The sequence below is a fragment of the Myiozetetes cayanensis genome, unplaced genomic scaffold, assembly GCF_022539395.1.
Source record: "Myiozetetes cayanensis isolate MyiCay16 unplaced genomic scaffold, myiCay2020 scf5-8, whole genome shotgun sequence".
In the NCBI taxonomy this organism is placed as follows: Eukaryota; Metazoa; Chordata; class Aves; order Passeriformes; family Tyrannidae; genus Myiozetetes; species Myiozetetes cayanensis.
This window is the reverse complement of record NW_026087742.1, coordinates 68,523,463-68,539,473: the sequence shown is the minus strand read 5'-3', so window position 1 is coordinate 68,539,473 and position 16,011 is coordinate 68,523,463. Positions and strand designations below refer to the sequence as shown.

The following is a 16,011-nucleotide window of genomic DNA, read 5'->3' as shown; positions in this document are numbered from 1 at the left end:
CTAGTTGATATTGGTAAGCATATGGTAAGAAACTGAGGCAATACTGCATACCTTGCAGAGTCACATTAACTCAAGCGATGTGGCATTAAGAAATGTCCAGTTTCTTTCTTCACATAAAATATAAGAAAGAGAAGAGAGTACTTATTTTGCCAAGTAATTTTTCTATAATTACATGTTGACACAAATACTGCAGTGTGCATTTTTCAACATGAAGTACAAAAAAAAACCCCCCAAAACACTGTCTTAATTAGCAAAACAAAGCAATGCTTTATTATCCACTTCTTTTTCATCTGGACTGTGAATGCAAAATAACGAAGAAAAACAGATAAGCTTAGAAGGAAACCCCAATAGGATAATGAACATAATACTTAAATTTCTTCTTTCCATAGAGAAGTAGAGGTGCCCCTAAAATTTTAGTCACTATCTGTATCTCTGAAAGATTAGGAAAACGAATAATGTGACCAGTTTACATACATATATTTCAAACATTCATTATAGATACAAAACTCAATACAGAACTAGCTTAACACAACAAACCCCACTGGTTTTAATGTTAGTAATAAAAAGGTAGAATTCTAATATAAAAGAAAAACTGGAGGAAAGTATTTGTACTTTTTTCCCCTCAAAGGTGCAACCAACAACCAATGTATTTTTGCAACTGAGATTCCAGTTGTACAAAGGACTGAGAGATGTATTCTCCTACTTAAGGAGATGCATAAATTTCATACATTTTAAAAGAAACCACACATGCATGAACAGTAGACAGTACCCCTTAAAGAGATGATATTTATAAGAAAGAAATGGTATACCTTAAGTGAATACTGGGAGAGGTGCAACACACATTTTCTACTTTCAGAGCTTTACAATATTTTTTTTCTCTTCCAAATTACCTTGCATTTAAACTAGTTTATTCTTATGCAATGGCAAAGTATTTATTCTAAACAAGCATTATAAGATAGCGATATGATTTTTTTTGAGAAGCCCTCAGCGTGGATGTTGTATTTATACTGAACTCAAGAATATAAACCTCCAAAATTACATCTAATAATAACTATACCCTTAATAGCCAATTAACAAAAAATATGTATATACCTCTAATATTAAACAAAATTTAGAGAATATGCTGTTACAAAATATATTCTGACATATTTCCTAAGAAGCAAATCCAACAGTCATTTATGCAGAGTTAGTTACAGGGGACTCAAAGTTTATCATTTTTAAGCAAACCAGTATGTTGTTCTGAATTTGATAAAATATTGGTGAATGCAAGTTTGTGACAACAAGGAACTCTGGGGTTTAGTAAACTTAAAAATGTTCTATACAATCATTAGATGAATCTAAATTATATTAAAAAAAATGTCTGAACTGGTTAATCTGAATCATTTAATGCATTTCATTGTACTCGAAAGTTCAGATCACTAAGTCAGTGGTACACAGAAGCTATGAAACAAGTTACCACTTAAATCTTTCAGACACAACAAGCACAGATTGAGTCTGACTGTACCTAATCTATACTTACAGATAGTTTGTTCTTACTTCAATATTATCTTTTTAATAAGCACATATACAAATGTGCTAAAAAAAAAAGGCAGCAATAATAAATATTTACTAGAATGACCAGAACTGGTATTTGAGCATAAAGCATCCTGTCATTCATTCTTAAAGCCATATCTTCACTAATTTGTCTTCTTGTTTTAGTAGTCTTCTGTCTTATTAACTTGGAGGGTTACAGATCATCCAAAAGTTTCACACCAGGACTGGAAAGGAATGTCTGGAGATAAAGAAAGAGTTTTATTTTAGTTCATCACTATGAGCCATTAGAACAGCATTGCTAAGTGACTAGCAAACCTGAACTTCAGCAAAACAGCAGACTCCAAATTCTCCCATGTCAGGAGGGGAGAATAAACCCAAAAGTTTACTGTTACTTTGTTATGATTTCAAAAGAATAACTGAGAATATTTTCTGCCTGTATTTGTTATTTATTAAAACTAATAGTCACCATAGAGGAGTCACTGTAGATGAAGCTACTGGTCTATACAAGAACAAGGACGTTTTACTGTGATAGTCATTAATTTAAACTTCCTGTTTCAGTACTTAAGATGCTTCAGAAACATAATATTTATGGGTTCAGCTCTATAAACACTCCACAGATCTTATCAGCTCACAACCCATACATCTCAGTGGTGGTTATAGGTAAAGAAAAAATTCAAAGCCACTGAACTTAGATAGGACAACTCATTAACTTCAGTTAATGCTGGATTAAAGACTGTTTTGTACCAAAGCTGAATTTTAACTGCTGAAGAGCAAGGAATCCCAGACAACATTATCCTACATTCTCATTATTCTCTTCAAGCTACAGTTCTCAAATACCATTTAGTCCCAACAACTGTTTTTTAAAGGTAGCATTTTAAAACTTTATTGTACTAAAAGCTAACAGATATTTTCAGTCTTGTCTCTACACATTTTGGTGTTCTGAAGAGATTACACACAGCACTAAGAAGCCATATGTAACTATTGCAAGAAAGAAATACTGCCATGTAGTTGCCAATTTAGATTGGTTACTAAAAGGCAATATACACCTCAGTTAATTAACTTACTACATAATTTTGACAAAATGGCACATTAAAAAAATATTATGTTACGTTAACAGATTTTTCCATGATCAAGTGCATATTGTATAGCACAGATACTCATAGTTAGCTCTTTTTAAATGTATACCACTGTCATATATAAAAGGAATAAAATAAAGTAGGGGTTTTTTTAGGTATATACTTTTTTTTTTTAACAGGTTTCAATAATGTGTTGCTGATTAATTAATATTGATCCTGTGACCAATCTTGGAAAAAATTCACAAAGAAATTTTTTTTTTTTTTACAGCAAACATAGCTTCTCAGGTAAGTCAATACAGTCTTTAAGCATTTCAAGTAAAGTGCAGAGCAATGAAAATTCTGCAGTACTTATTTCTATGCTTAAACTTATCTCATCATGCAATTTAAATAAAAAAAGTTGAACACAAATAAAGACCCCCGGTTGAAGTTACACAGTGAAGTCCAATAAATCCACTTAACGGATAAAAAGTATTTAAAAAAAAAAAGAGTGGATATGTGCCAGACTGATTAGTCAGCTACCTGAAGGATATATAAAGCACATTGTTGCATACACAATAATCATACTTGTACATGACTGTCGTAATCCAGTCGCGTAAAGAGAGACAATACTCATCTATTGTTTGCATGTTCAAACCCATGTCAATCAGATTTAATATGCAGGCAGATTAGTGCTTCTGAACTTGCTGACAACAGGTTGACTACTAAAGCCAGTTTTCCAACACAAAGGACAGTATCCTGACAGGCGGCAGATACTGTTCCTTGCTTTGGAAAAAACAACATGCTCCTCTTCATTTTTGTTACTGAACATTAGTTGAAGGGAGGATTGGAGGCAACAAGGATGCATTATTTACTTTCAAGTAAGAGACTTCATGTGTCTCCATGTCCATGAAGAATACATGTAATATTCATGACAGATGTTCAAAAAACATGTAATTGTTCTTTTGTGACAGAAATTTGATTATTTATTTTTAATGTTTGATTCTTCTCCATTTTCCTGGGAAAGACAAAAGATCCTTACCTTCAGTACAAGAAAAAAAATCTTGTTCTGTGAGCAGCTGCCATGCTTTCAGACATATTTCTGACTTTAAGATAATTAACAAAGCCTCGAAAGAACAAGAGGAGTCCTGAAAGCGTAAAAAATGCACAAAATAAAGTATATTAACAAAAGTACACACTATCCCATGTTATTTTTTAACATAATTTTTTAAAACCTGGATTATACAAAGTAAAGCAAGGTCTTTATGTATTGCTCACAAATTCAACAAAAAAGTCAGCTTTTATCTTGTGATAAAGGATTCAGTTTTATGGAAAGCTTTTCAGAAATTTTACAGTCATTCTCGGTTCAAGTATCATCTGCTAAAAAGACTGCATGAAAATACTTAAAAAGAAAAAAAAAACCTGAAAAACAAAATGATATGATTTGCACATTCTTTTCAATTAGAATTCTCAAAATAAATTACTAGTGTGTTAGAAGACTACCTGAACCACAAAATGTACCTCTAGACATGTGTAAGATAAACATCTTACAAGTCAAAAGAGTTGAAAACAAAGAAGAGAGTAAGTAGGGATTGCTCTAGTAGCAAGCCAGTACTAAGCTATGGTGGATTATAACTTGAGATTTAACCATTCAGGAAAAAGCACCTGTCCAAGAGGAGGAAGAACAACTGTCAGAGAAAATTACTCAACATGTGTTAAGATAACATTTTTTCTTAACTACACATTTCCAATTCTTTAAAAATACTTACATTTAACTGCATTTGAAATCAAATTTCAGCTAAGAGGAACAAGATGTACACACTAGTCACAGAGAAGTTCATTTGCAACCAGGTTATCTTGAAGAAAATATATGCTTATGTGTACAGATACACGTATGTATTAAGATTCTGAAAGTTCAAATGAAAATTCTAACTGAAGTTTAACAAGTTTAGCAAAGGATTTAATTTTTTCCTCTTTCCTACATGATGTTTTCTCTTCCTGCTCTCATGGATGAGCCCCTGATTTTCTAGTATGATAATTTTTTTTTTTTTTTGAAACCAAAGCTTCATTAGGACAGACACAGAAACAAAAAAAACAACAGAGAATGATCTGCTAACTAGGAGAATTTTACCTAAGCCAGACACCTTTCTGTGATTATGGCAAATTCTACAGAAAGAAGAAAGCCATAAGATGTGGACTGCAAGTTAATAGAAAAGTTGCTACCTAGACATTACTAGAGGTAGTCCCACATTCAACTGAAAAGCAGCTGAAACAGCAAAATGAGGGCAGGCAGTTCTTAAGGTGTTTGATAGCATATTTTCTGCATTACACATGCTAGAAAACCAGTCCAAGTTCAACCCAGATTTTATATTTCTCTCTTCAGGGAAGGAAAAAAAACATCCCACTTTACGTTGCGTTCCTCAAAAAGAAACACTGGCTAACATTAAATTTGAAAATTTGAATTGTATCTCTCCAATTTGTTCACTGTACTTGACAGTTCCTAGGAAATCAACAACTTTGCTTTTCTATGACATGTTCACAGATTTTGTCACATTCTGAAAGAAGGAAAGAGTAGAAACAGATAGGTGAACACCAGAAGAGAGGAGATGACAATAGGTGGGCTCAAGTATGTGAAAGGGCTATAAAAAAAGACTACAACTCACTACAACTACACTTCTGAAGAGATGTTGGGCATGCTACTTCATGTGGTCTAATGGGAAATTTATCCAAAACAATAAAACACAGATCTGGATGACAGATCTGTGTTCCCATGGTATGATAATACTCCTTCATGTCCTGTTAAGTAGCTTTTTTGGGTCAAATCCTTCTATGGTGTTCCAGCAATCTTGATATATCCACTTAATCAGTTTAAAAACATTGTTGGTGTATTTCATGTAAAACATTTGTAAGACAAGAGAACACTGACTGCTGGATGCATACTGAACACCTCACTGTGCCTTTTATTCCAAGGCATATCCTAAACTTTGTGATTAAAAAAAAAAAAAAAAAAAAAAAATCCTCAAACACTTTAGACTGAAAATAAGGTTTTCCCAAATTAAAAAGTGAGCTACTTTCTGAACATGTGTTGCAAAAGACTAGTAAAAAGAAGAAAAAAAGAAAAAAACTTTTTCCATAGACATGGTGGGGGAAGGTTTAGGGGAAAAACACAATATTTTCATCCTAGTGAAAAAAAGTGTCAAATCTCAGTGTCAGGCACCATAAGGTTTGGTTTTAATCAAAGACTTATCTGGAGATGTTTGTGCATGCAAAGAGCCATTCCACTTCCTACTTCAATACAATCACCTCAAGTAATATGAAAGCATTCAAGGGACTGATGTTGTAATGTGTTGAACACTTGCAGTTTCTACATATTTCAAGCTATAAAATGCACAACAATAAAGTAAGGGGAGCATCAGGAAGTTTGATGAATAGTCTCAAACACTACTAGAAGGTAGATAATGCTAATGTCCTTTAAGACTTTTGTCATTTCTTTCAAGATAAATAACGAGTCACAAACATTCAGAATCTCAGTGTTGGTTGTTTTGTTTTTCTTTTTAATTTACTCAGCATTTCATTCTAAGATTCACTGTTAGCCATTTAAGTCAATTGACTCAAAGGGAAGAGTGCCACCTACCGAACAGTTTACTGTGCTTACAGAGTTGGAAATAAAAAATAAAACAGATAGTAGCATTCACTTCTGTGAAAGAAAATCATTTTGGATTCCATATTCAAATTACAAAATCCACGGTAGGAGAAAAGGTATAGTGGTTGGGGTTTGGTATATCCTCATTAAAAACAATACAGCAGAATTTGATGCACATAAGACTTTGAACATGGGAAGACAGACCTCTTAAGAGAAAGCTGACATCATGGGAGCACTGTGATCAGCAAGCATGAAGCCATTCTCTCGTCCTACTGAGAAATTACTAATGCAGTATGCATTTCAAAGAACTTGAAAAGCACATTTCGTGACCTGCGCACAAGACATCAGACTCCACCTTCCTGAGATCAGTCACATTTCTTAAAATTTAATATTTGACATACAGGTTTATAAATTTAAGTATATATCACTCACTTTTCTGTATGTTCTCTACGTAAAGACAAAATTTTGTTACACAGTTCTGCACCCCTAGATCAGCAGCAGCAGCTTAAAAAGCATAAATTACAAGCCTTAGTTATATACATAATCAATTACGCAGAGCAAAATTTTTTGAGTTGAAGGTGATTTGAATGGTCCACAGTTCACATAACACCACTATGGTAACCAATAACCTTGTGAATACTATGGAAATAAAAACAACACACCAAACTATCAGCAGGTAAAGAAAAACACATAGTTAAATGTGTTACAGAACCCTTACTTACAATGACTTAATTCATCTTTGAATACTTCCACATCAAAACAGAAATGAATTCAATTGCCACTTACCGAGTACAAGAAATATCCACCAAAGCCAGTACTGTCCATTGAAATATCCAGTAAAATAATCTGAAAACTGAAATTCATACATGAGGCTTAGCTGCAGTAAAACGGATGACTAAGACATTTAATGCACTACACAAATACAGAAAGCATGGAGGGAAAAGCAAATTTAAAAGGCATTCTTCTAAAATGCAAAACTGGTATTTGTGCAACAGTTTAATGCACAAAGAACTCATCCAGTGCCAATTGGTTTGTGGCAGTTATTTAAAATACGTAAACAATGTGTGTGTATATATATAAGAATGTATATATGAAAAAAACCCTTGATTACTTGCTAGTCATGTTGCATTTTTTGTTAAAACGAATTGCCAATTGTCGATTTTCTTCTTTTCTCCCCAATGCCTGCCATCCCAAACACATTACAGCAGCCTGCTGCTTCAGATATTAACACGAAAAGCCACATTAGTTTAATCTTATCAGACAGGGATGTTCTGCTGACCCCTCAAAAGAAGAGCTTTTGACCTTCTGTATACCCCCTACTGTTAATCGCTGCCAAGAATACCAACCCCATAAAGACCCCCAACTCATTAAAGTCTTTTCATTTTCAAACCAGCATTCAGTTCCCAGCAGTGAGCTGAACACAACTAAATGAACCTTGAAGTGGCATTTCAGCTGTTCCTGTTAGTGAGCATGCTAGACAGTTTCGTCCTCCCTGTGATGTGGGAGGCAGCTGGAGGGCAGGGTGTGATGGTATTGGAGACAGGTATCTGTGCCTTTACCAGACTCCAGACTTCATGCTTCACTGATAAAAAGGCTAATCAAATGTCTCCAAAACTCACATAATGAGTAGAAACGGAGAGATGTGTGAAAAGTTGCCAGAAGGAATAAAACAACCTACTTAGTAGCTCTGTACACTTCTCATATGCTTCCATCCTGATATCATTCAGTATGTTTACTGTGTCCTGCCAGAATGCTTTCTATTTGCTATTTCTAGGACACTTCAGTGTATCAACCAAGAAGTGGCAGGGGTGGGCAGGGAAGGGGGGAAGCAGGGAAAGAAAGAGAAGATACCGGGCCACATATGCAACCAGATAAAAATCCAAGATATTTTAAAAACTCTAAATATAGCTGTTTTTTCTTCAATTAGTCCATGTTTTCCCTAGAATAAAGCCAGATTATGTGAATTCTTTGAGGGTTTGATCCTGTACTGCATTCATTTCTATCATCAATCAAATAAAAATATTAATAAGCAGAACTACTAAGTTTAATTAAAGAGTTGGTATTCACATTATCCCCATATAAATACTCAATTCTCAGGATTTTGATAACAATATTAATTACATCTTACTTGATAACAAGTGTTTTCAATTCTTTCTCTCTCTCTCTCTATATATATACATATACACACGATCATCTCAGAGGTCTTTTTCAACCTGGTTGATTCTATGATATATATATATATAGATAGATAGATATCAATACACTTTTTTAAAAATTACCATTTTATTTAGTTGGAAAGAAGATTTACTACAACAATCAAATATTGGCCTATGTGCATTACTCTCACACACTCTGCGGGCAGAATCACCCATGGCTGTAGAATTTCCCCAGCAGCAAAACTGTCCTTTTATTCTCCAGGGCTCTCTCCATCCATCCCCCACCCAGTAAAAACCAACAGAGAGAGTATGTGTGAACTCAGGCTGTTTAGACACGATAACGTTTTGTACTACTGAACCGGAGTAAGAAAGGGCAATACAAGCCTTTGGAGGAGTTTGAAACAAAGGATCAAAACAACTTTGTGTACGTAGGCTTGCTTGTGTGTCACCATTAAAATGACTGTTGACACACACCTCATGAGTTTTCTGCTATTGTCTCCAGGAAGGGAGACAACACAGGAACATGGTAATCCTCACTAAGAAAAAAACCTCACTCCTGAGGTCTTGGAATCGGCTCTAATATTTTTGAATTAGTATCAAATTACATACAATTCTTTAATTATAGTCTAGAATTCTTTAGGAAGTTTAGCATATATTAATTTTTGTGTTTGTTATGAGCACATTTTCAAGCAGAGAGGAATAATAAAACTGACACAATGGGTAAGTTCTGCCCCCTGATTAGTATGCTTCAGGTAAGCTGAAAATATCCCCATGCACAGTTGAAAAATTCATGTCTTCTCTTTCCATTAAGATATATTCCATCTCAACACCTGATTCCAACAAAGACACCAGAATTACATCTGGTCCAGTAGCATTCCCCTGTTCCAAAGAAGCAAAAAGGAAATTTAAAAAAAAAAAAAGCTCAAAGAAGGATGCAGTATATGTCCAGGAAGGACCACGCAATCTCTCTACTATCTTTTACTATTTACTATGTATTAAATCAAGTTAAGTTACTAACACACACAAAGGCAAAAAAATTAAAAAAAAAAAAAATTAAAAAAAAAATCATCACTGGCAGAACATATAACTAAGTTATCCAAGATCTCTTTCTTCATCAAAAGGATGAGATTTTAAACATTGTGTCTCAGATATGCAGAATTCAAGCTCAGAAAGAATTATTACATTTCACCTAGCATCCACTTAGTCAGCTACGTAACTTCCATTTGGCTAATATACCTTTCAGAAAAGTATCTAGTCTTGCCATGAAAATATCAAGAAACCAAACATGTAGGATGGTAACAATGTGAATAACTTCATATTTAATTTTGACTTGATTTGATGGGTATCTTACAAGGAATAGAAGCACCAAATATAAGGAAGAAATGTTTTTTGATATTCCTTCCCAACAGGCCAAGACATTTATAAATCTTTCACACAGAACACTATAATACCAGTGATATTTTAGGTACTTGCTCCACTTCCTCTGTAGACTTTTAAATATTTGTGCAAAGCATGAGTCATTCTGCATTTATTTTAGTGGAAATGTGAACATCAAATGCTATGTCAGGTAAAAATAGATTAAGTTTCATCTTTAGTAAGCATATATTATATAGCAAGTAAATTCTCTCTGAAGACAAAGTTAGGAAAATTCTGGGCTCTCTGTTAAGCACGAGAATTTATTATACTGGTTTTTAATTCCCTAATCATATAGCCTTGAATGAATTGTTATGGGTTTGTTCTGCAAACAGAGTCTGTACGCTGCGAATCAAGAAACGTACCCGTACAATGAGAATCCATTTGATCAGGGAGAGACCAAATCCACAGATTGCACCATACCTTCCAGCTATGGTATTTGTTATACAGAAGGATAAACAAAATCCAATCCAGTTGAAAATAAACGCCACTATAAAATAAAAGAAACAGTAGCTTGTGTTAATCTGTATAGCTAAGCAAACAGACTTAACAGTAATTTCACTTTTAAACTACTAAGGACATGCTTACACAGTCAGTTAATTCCCTTCCGGTAATTCAGGCTTTCAGAGATTGACTTTGAACCCAGACATTCCCCATGGTATAGTCACTTAATGACAAAGCAAATGGTAAACAGGTTGGAACCTACTACTTTACACAAGAGGAAATGCCAACATAAAATAAAGCATTACATTGCAATAGACACCTAACCAGATTACAGTAGACATGAAGGGCAAATTCAAACAAAGAACTACAACATACAAGATTTGGATTAAAACAAAGAAAGAAACTCTCACTACATTTTTATAACCAAAAATACAGTTACATGCACACATATGTGCATGTACCAAGGTTGCATATTCAGCTTTATCCAGTTTGGATCGAACAGTATAAAAGTATTCACTCTTGCACTGTAAACATAGTGTAGAAATGAAGATAAGGTGAGAAGCTGATGTTTCATAGGTGACTGTCTTCTCATTTAAATCTATATTCAAGCATAAGATAAAAGAAGCCTTGGAAGTTTCACACAGAAGCTCAAGAAATCAAGGAACAAAGAGGATATTGGGCAAAACTACCACTATGGTTCCAATTAACAATTTTACACAACTCCCAGCAGTTTAGTAACTTAAAGTTTCATATCTGCATATGTACTTGGCAACCAACATCATCTGTATTGACTTCAGTTTGCACATATTACATCAGGGTGTGGGAATTCACAATTAGGGTAATGTCCCAGCTCTGGGAGTCAGTGAGGGCATCTGAAAAGAAATCCACCAAACAGAAGAGCTGCAGGAGCTGTTGTAAGAAGACAACTCAGGAGAGTTCTAGAGAGAACAAGACACTGGAAAATTGAAAATCTTAGGGAACTCCACGGTAAACACAAAAATCACAGAAGAGGAAGTCATGAATAGAAGAGGAGCAAAGGGGAACAAAACCCCTTCACACAACTCCTTAATATTTTAAATCCCCAAACGTAGCCACATAAAATTCAGACAGTAAATCACTACAGGAAAAAAAGTTTGTCTTTTCAGTTAAAATCTGAATGCAGAACACTAGGAACAGAAAACTGCTCAATAGTTTTCTTAAAGTAAATTTTGAAGCATTATCTACAAACAACCATTATTTTTATAATTTAAAATCTTGTTACAACTCCTCCAAAAATCCATGTGAAGATGGCATGATTTGTCCACAAATGCAGAATTAGTCTGTAAAACTGCAGTGGAATTCCATGAACTATAAAGAGACTGAGGTTCCAAGAGAAGTTTTAGAAGACTTCACATCAACATAGTCATGTAGTATAAGTGGGAAAACATCCTGCTTTGATTGTGACCCTAACATCCACCTATCTTTCCAAACACAGATAAAGTACTTATATTTGAGAAAGCCTGGTTATGCTGTTTTAAAAAAGGATTTCCCTATTTTAAGCAAGCTCTGGAAATGTTATTCAGTGCATCCTCTGTTCTTGTCTCAGCGTAAGAGCTCACTGCTCTTTCTCCTCACTACTCAAGCTACAAAGGCTGACTGCGATTATGGTTCCAAAGACATCTGTGTTAAAAAGGACAGAAGATCCAGTGGACTATGCAGACTAAAGAAATTCCCAGAATATGTACAATTTTAATAGTTACATATTAAGAAAAACTGTAGTACCTGAACTCATTTGTACATGCCTTATAAAAATTGGAGATTTCCCAGTCATAAATATATGAGGGGAGAAAATTAGTTCTTACAATCAGAGTCAAACACAACGACATTTTTATCTTCCTTTCAACTTAAGCTAAAGGAATATTCAAAAGAGAATCTACAGCCACTGGATAAGTATTTAATGGCTATTTAACACTGAGTTATTTGTCCAGCTCTTGAAAGAAGAGGCATCAGCCTGTTCCAATGTTGTTCAGAGTAAGTTTTTTTCTCCTTTAATCAGTGTGCTGTTCCATCAATTTATATAAACAGCCAACATAAGCAGACAAGACAAACTATACAAAAGTTGTAGGCTATGGAAGTTCACACATCCCAATAAAACTGAGGCATACAGAGAAGTTCTTATTTGTAACCATCTTCTAGAAAATCTGTACAGTAAGGACCTAATCAAAATTCCCTGTCTTCAGCAGCATAAGATATGTGTTACTTCCACGTCTATAAAACTCAGACAAGGTATTAGGGAGATTCTCCCAATACTGCCTTGCTGTTGCAACAAACTTAAGATGGGCAAAAAGAATGTCTACATGTTTCCAGTCTTTCCCATTACTTCTCTCTCACATTCCATATCCTGTTGCTACTTCAAAAATCATCTTCCTTGTCTCATTCTGGTTGCAAAAGATCCTATTTGCATTCAGAAATGCATCTCTTGCTTCTGAGCAGACTGAAATTCCTTCCAATTGCTTTTCTCTACATCAAGATTAACCTCATTTGCCTATGTGTACATCTTTTTCCATTATGTGTATCCATGTGTATCTGCTGCCAGTCATGCAAGCTCTCTGAGCTTTACCACTTACACTGTACCTGGTAAGAGTTACTACAGTTAATTCCTGTCTCAACTAATTATTAATTCCTGCAGCAAAAGTTGTTTATAATTTTCACCCCTATGTTGCTGTAGAAAAGCTACAGCACAAGTTCCCCTTACCAAGCTGAGGGAGAAAACAGACTGGTGAGGAGAGTGACTAGTAAAAGGAACTATCTACTAATTTCTCTAGAATTACCAACTTCTTTCTCTATCTACTAGGAAGAACAAAGTTGTACAGCTGTAACAAATGTATCCTCCACTATTTGTCCCCAACCACTCACTGTGTGAAATGTAAATGACACTGCTCAGCTGTTAAAGAGATGACCTCATCTTTCATATCACTTCAGCTCCCATGACATTCCCACACAGACAATATACCTCCTGTGACACTAACACATGCTACCATAATGAAAACCATTTCTAACACTGAGATAGAAAGTCTAATGAGCTGCTACAATCACATCATGGTTTTAACTAAAAAGCATTTTTAACATCTATTTGCCCATTGTCTTCATGCAGCCAGGTACTGCATGCATCTTCAAGACACCCACTGCGAAACACACCACTCTGCAACAAGAACAGTTTCTTATCCCAAAAATGATTACATTCCTACTTCAGCCCAACTTTGAACTACTGTTGACTTTCCATGAATAAATTTCAGACATTTAGATGAAACTCAGGTTGACTGCACTGGTATCATGATTTCAGTATCTTCCTTTGATACTCTAGCACCATAGTATCACTTTTATCAAGTGGGACTTGATAAAAGTATGATTTTTGAATGTCACTCCTGAAGTGACATGGAGAGGAGAGAGTAACTCTATATTAATATAATTCACATAAAAAGAATATAAACAATAGTGTTATTTGCTTGTGAACACAGAACTCATGATGAAGCACAGTTAAGTTGATTTTTTGGGAGGAGAGTTGGACTAAGGGTTTTTTCCAATAAAAAGTCTTCCTGATATCCAACGCAGCACCCACATTTATGCTCTATTTCCCCTTAAGGTTTTCAGCCAAAACATAGAGCACAAGAATTTTGAGTTATACATATTGAAATTTATCAGGAGATGAAATGATGTCAAGCATACTACAAATCTGCTTTTCCCCCAGTTGTTCTTGCACTTCACTTACTGACCTTTTTTATTCAGCTTTTCATAGCTATGCAATTATCACCTACCTTAAGTTTTGTATTCAGCATAATGAAAAGAAGCCAGTAAAACTAGTTGAAGACTTAATGCTGGTTCCAAATTTTAACCATGGTTCAACCTGTGATAAGACTATAATGGCAACTATATATACAAAAAGCAACCATGCTCAGTTATATTCTTTATTCCACAATTTGTCCAATTGCTTACTGTTTTAATATACAGCAAACACCAAAGAGCTTAATGCTTCATACCTGGCCTAGACTTACATACTGCAACAATATATAATACTCTCCAGATCTTCATTCACCACTAGAAATTATTCTTCCCATTTCTGCACAGAATTTATTCCATTCTTAAACTGTAATATGTTTTTGATTCTTCCTGACGGCTCACCTACATATTGATGATGCTCACTAGAAGTATTGGCTATCAGCTTCCACAGATCAACAGACGATTAATGTTCAGAAACTTTCCTAGTAAATGTACTCCTACTGTTTTATTACCCTTATTGGTAAGTTTGTCTTAATGCCCAACTAGAAGCTTCTTCATTCCAGTTATTTTGTATTATATCCAGTGAGTACAGAGAAACTATGTAAGTCAAATTCTTTCTACAGTAAGAAAGAAGTTAGGTGATTGTGTATGAAGGTCAGCCAGGCTCCCCTAATAATCAGAAAGAAATAAGCACTCACAGAACAGCTGCTTTATCTCTTTCCAACATCTAAAATTTTAGTCAGGTGACTTCCCCTCAGTTTCTCTTGCATGACTAAGGGAAACCTCCATGACATTTGTGACACAGACATACAGAATTCAGGTTTCCTAAATCCACACAGAGGAATACTCCCACAGAAAATCTAACCACAATTCCTGCTCCTCAGGAAGCATGCACCAGGAGGTTGTGTTCACCCTGAGCTTGTGCAATAAGTCTGCCTTCCAGCCTGGGCCCACTTGAAAGCCTCAGAGCAGGTATCCTAACAGTGTGCAGTTTATTGACTGTTTGAGGCATCTAATAGCTTTGAAAACTATATGAACATTAGTTTACAAAGTTTCGGTATGATTATTATCTGTTCCAATATAGCATCTAGGACAACATGCACATTTACATTTCCCCACCTAAGATTATTTTATTGGTGTGAGTTGTATACAGTGCTTAAATTGCCCAGATGGTCAAAAAGAAGAAATCAGATCTCTGTATGAGAACTTAAACTTCAGTTGCCTGACTGACCACTTTTCTCCATTTCTTTCTCCTTTATTAACCCATCTGTGGAGTTCAAATTAATATTCATTTTTCCTACACTGCAGGGACAACTCAAAACTCCCTTACATGGTTTCAAAGAATCCAGATGAGCTCTGCAATTCTTCTTCAGGTCCAAAGGAAAAAGGCTGGTTGATATTTCTAAACCATTCCTTAAATACAAAGGACAACCGTATAAGCCTCTTATTAATATCCAAAAGGAGCTCCTTCAGATAATGTACCAGGATGAGCCTATCAGACATAATTCAAAAGACTTCCACTATAGGTAGATTAAGCATGAAATCAAATGCTTTGGTCATGACAGATACTTGCACTATCACAATTACATCTGTGTTCAAAATGGAAAGAAAGAGCTCAGAAATTCTTCTCTTTTGTTGTGCATACAAAAAAAAATTACTCTGAGAAACTCACCTATTAGTAACTTCCTCTGGCATTCTGGAAAGTTTCTCCTATGCTCTATAAGGCACAGCCCACTTAATAATACATAATATAAAAAAATATATGAAGCAGTCTGATAGCAAATTTTTTTTGCATTTTGCATTCATAGCAAAATGAATATATTAACTAATATATTCATTTACTTCAAAATGAGAAACTGACAGACACCAGTCCTGACCATTAGAGAGCAGATTCTCAGCTCACCAACGTAACCAAAGAGTTCAGAGTAACACCAATGAATAATTAATCACAACATGATTTTACCACATATTAGAAATAAAATGGGTTGTTTTCACACCAAGTTTCTGAATCAAG

The 16,011-nt window shown here is 34.8% G+C and overlaps 1 protein-coding gene across 2 annotated transcripts in view; it reads right to left on the bottom strand.

Annotated features, from left to right (window-relative positions):
- Positions 1 to 243: 243 nt before the first annotated feature.
- Positions 244 to 16,011, bottom strand: part of NDFIP2 (Nedd4 family interacting protein 2) — a 45,554-nt gene continuing 29,786 nt past the window's right edge. For both annotated transcript variants that reach the window (XM_050333914.1, XM_050333915.1), the window contains 4 exons: positions 10,163 to 10,287; positions 7,015 to 7,081; positions 3,628 to 3,733; positions 244 to 1,771 (listed from right to left, as the gene is read on the bottom strand). In XM_050333914.1, the coding sequence (XP_050189871.1) occupies positions 3,630 to 3,733; positions 7,015 to 7,081; positions 10,163 to 10,287 (296 nt within the window). In that variant the 3' untranslated portion in view covers positions 244 to 1,771; positions 3,628 to 3,629. The remainder of the gene's footprint in view (positions 1,772 to 3,627; positions 3,734 to 7,014; positions 7,082 to 10,162; positions 10,288 to 16,011) is intronic.